The sequence below is a fragment of the Silurus aristotelis genome (genome assembly GCF_946808225.1).
Source record: "Silurus aristotelis genome assembly, chromosome: 9".
In the NCBI taxonomy this organism is placed as follows: Eukaryota; Metazoa; Chordata; class Actinopteri; order Siluriformes; family Siluridae; genus Silurus; species Silurus aristotelis.
In genome coordinates this window covers 15,661,927-15,668,197 of record NC_139582.1, presented here as the reverse complement: position 1 = coordinate 15,668,197, position 6,271 = coordinate 15,661,927, and the positions used below count along the sequence as shown (strand labels likewise).

At 39.3% G+C, this 6,271-nt stretch overlaps 1 protein-coding gene across 2 annotated transcripts; it reads left to right on the top strand.

The window, feature by feature from the left end:
• Positions 1 to 468: 468 nt before the first annotated feature.
• Positions 469 to 3,658, top strand: psma6a (proteasome 20S subunit alpha 6a). Of its 2 annotated transcripts, none has more exons than XM_083551142.1 (7): positions 469 to 658; positions 1,280 to 1,374; positions 1,739 to 1,820; positions 1,948 to 2,103; positions 2,214 to 2,392; positions 2,922 to 3,016; positions 3,443 to 3,658. In XM_083551142.1, exons 1-7 carry the CDS (start codon positions 583 to 585, stop codon positions 3,498 to 3,500), a joined length of 741 nt encoding a protein of 246 aa, XP_083407268.1. In that variant the 5' UTR covers positions 469 to 582; the 3' UTR covers positions 3,501 to 3,658. The 2 variants fall into 2 exon arrangements, with proteins under 2 accessions (XP_083407268.1, XP_083407269.1); XM_083551143.1 differs by lacking the exon at positions 469 to 658 and adding an exon at positions 682 to 878.
• The last annotated feature ends 2,613 nt before the right edge of the window (positions 3,659 to 6,271 follow it).

Sequence of the window (6,271 nt, the reverse complement as noted above, 5' to 3'; positions counted from 1 at the left end):
TAAACACAATTATGAATTATAGACATCTTTAAATGTCATGTAAAGAATCTTGAAATAAGTTAGAATTTGTATATAAGACTTTTTGTGTCTCTTTTTAAACACACTGTATATAGTGGTTATATTTTTTCCACACGATTGCTCAATTATTAATATAAATGTTACATTTAAATTTTCCTTTTAATGTAACATATTGTCTGACAGTAAATATGTTCATAAAACAAATAATAGTCATCTAGATTCAACCGGATGTGAATCTGCCATCTTAAAATTCTGCTTCCGAAATACTTCCGGGATTGTTTGAACACTTCTCACCGTTTACTGTTGCGAGTTAGTTTATCCCACCCGAATTCCGGTAAAGCCCCGCCTCCTCCTCAGGATTGGGTACATTTCCCCTCCCTGGCCGTTTTCTGCGCTGTGATTGGTTTTTCCAACGCGCACCTATTACATCTATTATCCAATCGTATTGGTGAAGGCAGAGCTTGTCGGAAAACGGATGGGCATTATAGGTTGCTAAAGTAAGAAGTAACCGGTTCAAGTGTTTACTGAATCTTTGTGGGTTTGTTTACAAATAAATCCTTAAAAATGTCTCGGGGTTCGAGTGCGGGATTTGACCGCCACATCACCATCTTTTCCCCGGAGGGTAGACTTTATCAAGTCGGTGAGTAAACAGTGTGCTGGAGAAACCGAAAGTGTGTAAATGCTCAGTCATTGACAGCAGCACTAGCGTTATCTTAGAATCAGGGTGTAAAGTTATTATTTCTAGTGTTTCAAGTTATTCTAATTTTAATGCCAGTGCTCGGGACAGAAGTGAATATTGTGTCATATTAAATTAAATGAGAGAATTGAAGGAAATGTCGCTTGTTAGAGAGGAACAGATGGTGAAGCAGCTCATTTATCTACTGTGTGTGTGTGTGTGTGTTTAATATGTATCATGGAATTTATTCTATAATATGTATAATGACCTTTTAGAGAGAAGTTTAAATAGCGTTTATATGATGTGTTTATTTAAACTTAGCTCATTTTCCATCTGCTGATAAATTTCCTATATATAATCTATAATCTATAAATAGATGAAACATAGTGATATTCGAGATTAGTATAAATATTTGAACTGTACATGTGAAATTAAACCCAGCAGTAAGTCACTGTTAATAAGTGGGTCATTAGCGTTTGAACCGGATGATTAATAATGATATAATGTTTAATACAGCAGTAATGTTTAATTGAAATTGTATTGCAGTTTGACTGGATTTCTTTTTGTTTTGTTTTTCCTGTACAGAATATGCATTCAAGGCCATTAATCAGGGAGGACTGACCTCTGTAGCGGTGCGAGGGAAAGACTGTGCCGTTATTGTCACTCAGAAAAAAGTTCCTGTAAGATATTTTGAGAAAAGTGACCTCTGTGTATCTGTCTGTCCATCCAACGTTCTCTCGACACACAGCAGGGCACAGTGATGCACATTCGACATGCATTGCTGGTTTCGTATAATATAAGTATAATATAAGTCATAAAATCCACAGCACACTCATGTTACACTTCATTAGAAGGTGAAATAAGAGATTAGTGAACATCTTTACTCAAAATCAGATAAAGAACAGTTGCTTTGTCTCTTATTTAAATATTATCAGTACGTCCTTCAGGAGTTCGAAAGACTCGACTCTTATCGACGAACCGAATCAGATGATTCGACTCACTGAACTAAATGGGTCAAAATGTTTCTCTTCTGACTGTTTTCAGGACAAACTACTGGACGCCTCCACTGTCACTCACTTATTCAAAATAACAGAGAACATCGGCTGTGTAATGACCGGCATGACGGGTGAGTGATTTGATACCGTGTTCTAGTGAGACCAGGAATGGACTTTTCAGGACTCTAAATGAATAAGTGTTTGAAGCTGTTTTAGGAAAATAATGTGTGTGTGTGTGTGTGTGTGTGTGTGTGTTAGCTGACAGCAGGTCACAGGTACAAAGGGCTCGCTATGAGGCTGCTAACTGGATGTATAAGTACGGATACGAGATCCCGGTGGACATGCTGTGTAAGAGGATTGCAGATATCTCTCAGGTGTACACGCAGAACGCAGAGATGAGACCGCTCGGCTGCTGTATGTCACACCACGGATCATGTGTCCAAATCACCATGTATAATTCACAAACTTTTGCACCCGAGCAGTTGCATGAAGTGTGCTGAGGGGAGGTCTGTGTGTCGTGTCAGGTATGATCGTGGTCGGGGTGGATGAGGAATGCGGCCCGCAGGTGTATAAGTGCGACCCGGCCGGTTATTACTGTGGGTTTAAAGCCACCGCAGCCGGCGTCAAACAGACCGAAGCTACAAGCTTCCTGGAGAAAAAGGTCAAGAAGAAGTTAGACTGGACCTTCGAGCAGACCATAGAGGTAAAATTGTGTCATTCATGAAGCTTTGATGATCTGTCAGAGTGCTGCAGAGTCAGAGTGTATATATATTAGTGGTGTAATGGTACAAGTATTCATACCAAACAGTTTCTGTACAGGGCTTTCGGTTCAGCACATGCGTGTACCAACTGCAATCCCTTTTCCTTTGTGGAACGAGTTAAAATACCGTCATGGACATATTAACTGTTTGTTTAGTCTCCTCCTCAGACTTAAGCACATTTATTAAAGAATGCTGAAATACGTATTTAAGATCATAGAGAAATGTAAAACACACACATTGTTTTAAAAATGAAAACTGTATGTTCACAAATATTAATAATAAACTGCATTAATAAAAAAAACACAAGCAGTTTTGCACCGAAATTGAACCGAAGCGTGACTTAAAAACAGCTACGTACCGAACTGTGAATTTTGTGTACCGCTGTGCTCCTAATATATATTATCTTTTATTCATTTATTTATTTGAATTTATTCAAAATTTTGAATATTAATTATATTTCCGATCTGACAGACGGCCATCAGCTGCCTGTCCACAGTTCTGTCCATCGACTTTAAGCCGTCCGAGCTGGAAGTGGGCGTGATCACCACACAGGAACCCAGGTTCAAGTGAGTCGACACGGCTCTTCCCCCTAACACTCCTGAACATGTCTGTTTATAATCAGAACTGAGTTACTTTAGTTTATACAGTATGTGAGGACAGTTTCTGGTCTTCAGAGTCGGGATATGTCATTAATATACACTATATAATATAGACCTTTTCTGCCATCTGTGCTTCTTCTCCAAACTGCTGCACAAAGTTTTTAGATGCAGGAGCATGACATTTTCTCTTCAGAGTCGGAGTGAGTGCCGTGGATAACCCGAGACTATAAAGTTGTTTATTTGTTGTTGAATGAGAACATTGTTTTTAAATCTATCCACATGGTAGAAAGTCTCAGTGTAGAGGAAAGAAACAAAACGTAAAGAATAATTTATGTATCAACATGAGAGATACAGTAATGTGTTGGGGTGTGTGTGTGTGTGTTTCCATCTCAGGATTCTGTCACAGTCTGAGGTCGACACCCATCTCGTGGCCCTGTCTGAGCGCGATTGAGAACGAAGACGTTAGATTTGTGAGAAGCACTACGTTATATATCCTCAGTATTCAGGTCACCCTCTGCCCCGCCTTCTGTCCTGCCCCTTGTCCCGCCTTTTGCTGTTTATTTTGCTTTAACCTGCAACACCTCAATAAACACAACTCTTTTTTTTGGACATTGTGTTGGTCCTGCTTTCTTTAACGCTTCTGACTGCGTGATGAGAAAATATCTTTTATAGACTCACGAAGGTCTAAAAACAGGACCTGTTTTTAAAAATTGATGCAGAAACCATTTTTCTAAAAGCGGTCACTTCCTGGTGGGTCGCTGCAGCATCGTGCAATTTCCTGTGTGAGTTTCCTCAATGCTCTACAGTAATCTCTGTACAGAGCGGCTTCTTCTGTCTGGTCTTCTTTCACTGAAGTGTGTGTGTGTGTGTGTGTGTGTGTGTGTGTGTGTGTGTGTGTGTGTGTGTGTGTGTGTGTGTGTGTGTGTGTGTGTGTGTGTGTGTGTGTGTGTGTGTGTGGCCACATTATTCTCCACTATGATGAGTAGAACCCTGTAGTTTCTCTTACTTCAGTAAACAAGCTGCATGTGTGTCTCTCACTCACTCTGTCTGACTGTGACTGATTATTTTACTTTATCTGAGTTTTACTGTAACCCAAAAATATATATGACATTAATATGAATAAAACAGTAATAAATAGATATTGTGATACTCAGGACAGTGTATTGTGACATACATGAATCACAATATTCATATCGTATCACAACTCTTCTGTCCTCCTGCCTCATTCTCTGGCTGTGTGTATAATCATAAATAAATACCAGCAGCTTTCTTACATACACTGAAAAACCAAATGTTTGTGGACACGACCTTAAGATTGCTACGTGCTTCTTTTTGAACATCTCATTCCACATTTAGTCTCTATGTGCTGCTATAATGAGCTCCATTCTTCTGGGAAGATGTTCCGCTAGATGTTGTGGAGATACACTCAGCTAAAAGGTAGTTAGTAAAGTCAGGTACTGATGTAGGTGAGAATGTGAGGGGGTTCCTGGGGTGCAGTCAGTGTTCACATTCATCTAATTTAATAGGGTTGGAGCTCTATAGCAGGAGATCTTCCAAATCTTCTAAACCATGGGAAGCAGATCTTGTTGGAGCTGGTTTTGTGCACAGGGGCATTGTCATGCTGGAACAGGTTTTGGGTCTCCTAGTTTTTCTACTACAATCAGTGGCAGAATTATTGGCACCCTAAGACGGAAACGAAATCAACACGTTACATTTTTATCAATAATTATATGCAGATGTGTGTGAATATAATTAGCTTATATTTAAAAATATTACCATATAACTTTCCCTTCAGAGCAAGAACCGCAGAACCATTAAATGTTCTAGAATTGACTTTTGCATGTGTATACCTGTAATATAGGTATATGTGTGTGTGTGTGTGTGTGTGTGTGTGTGTGTGTGTTCCTGACAGACGGATTTTGTGAGTGTTTTCACACTCTGTATCTGTCTCTTTCCTTGAGATGTAAATGATTCCGATTTTCCCCCCTGTATTTGCATAGAGATGAAGGTCCAGTCTCGGGGTTAATAAATGAAATGTGATAAATCCCCGAACAAAAACTTGAAACAGAGAGAGATCGAAAAAGAGACGGGTTTTCCGACTGTCATTTCTCGGATGGAGCTGATTCATCTGAGATTTTTGCAGTGTGTGTGTGTGTGTGTGTGTGTGTGTGTGTGTGTGTGTGTGTGTGTGTGTGTGTGTGTGTGCTCCAGAGGGAGAGTTCTGACTCTGTGATTTGCATGAATGTGTGAGTTTTCTCAGGAGAGTGACGCTCGAGTCTGAGACGCAGGTACAGCCCCGTGCCAATCTTTCAGGCCTGTATTTAAATCAGTGAAACCGCACGCGTCACCTTTCTGTCTGCGTTTACTGTAAAGGGAAGTTTAATGGAGGCAGATGTCACACTCGTTAACAACAACAATTAGTGCACAGTGTGAATGGCAGCTAACACTCTATGTTTACACTCTACTGTAGTCTCACACTGAGAGAGAGAGAGAGAGAGAGAGAGAGAGAGAGAGAGAGAGAGAGTGACATTACACCATCAGGCAACATGGCCTCTGTTTAACCTTATTTTAACCTTCAGCTCTTACAGATCAGGTTTATATTTAAATCTCAGGTTTTTTTGGAAAAATAAATAATAATACATTACATTTTATTTAAAGGCACCTTTAAAAACACTAATAGACACTACAATTGATTGATAATCAAAAAATCAAGACAAACAGCAGCTGTTTAACTGTTAAACTTGATCAGAAAAGGTTTTGTTCTGAGTTTTGAGGCATTAAAGTGGTCCGTCACTTTCTTGTATAGATTGTGGACGAGAATTTTAAAGATGAGGAGCATCTCAGCTAAATTCCATAAACCACATAGTGACTAAACAAACAGAAGGTAAAACGAGGGAAACAGAAGAAGAAGAAGAAGAAGCACGCTTTGGGATGCACCTATGAAGCAAGTCAGAGAGATATGAGGGTGCAAGAATATGAATCTCTGGTTTATATTCATATCTCATACCCTAGTTTTACCTTAAACATTCACTCATATTTCTTATATGAAATGTTTGTCATTCAGAGTCCAGTGCACATTTCTGCTAGTCATGCTAGCATAGCAACAAGTAATGCTTATGTGCTAGATCAGACACATTGTCTTGTGCAACTCTTACACAACACCTGCATCACATTAGCAAAATAAAATAAAATATATTCCACATTCTTTTTAAAAAGCCGCTA

What these genes read in the sequence shown, in the direction of transcription:
- psma6a (XM_083551142.1), top strand. Translation starts at nt 583, where the DNA reads ATGTCTCGGGGTTCGAGTGCGGGATTTGACCGCCACATCACCATCTTT. An exon ending in CCTTCGAGCAGACCATAGAG is followed by an intron (nt 2,393 to 2,921) that starts GTAAAATTGTGT and finishes CCGATCTGACAG; the next exon opens with ACGGCCATCAGCTGCCTGTC. An exon ending in ACACAGGAACCCAGGTTCAA is followed by an intron (nt 3,017 to 3,442) that starts GTGAGTCGACAC and finishes TTTCCATCTCAG; the next exon opens with GATTCTGTCACAGTCTGAGG.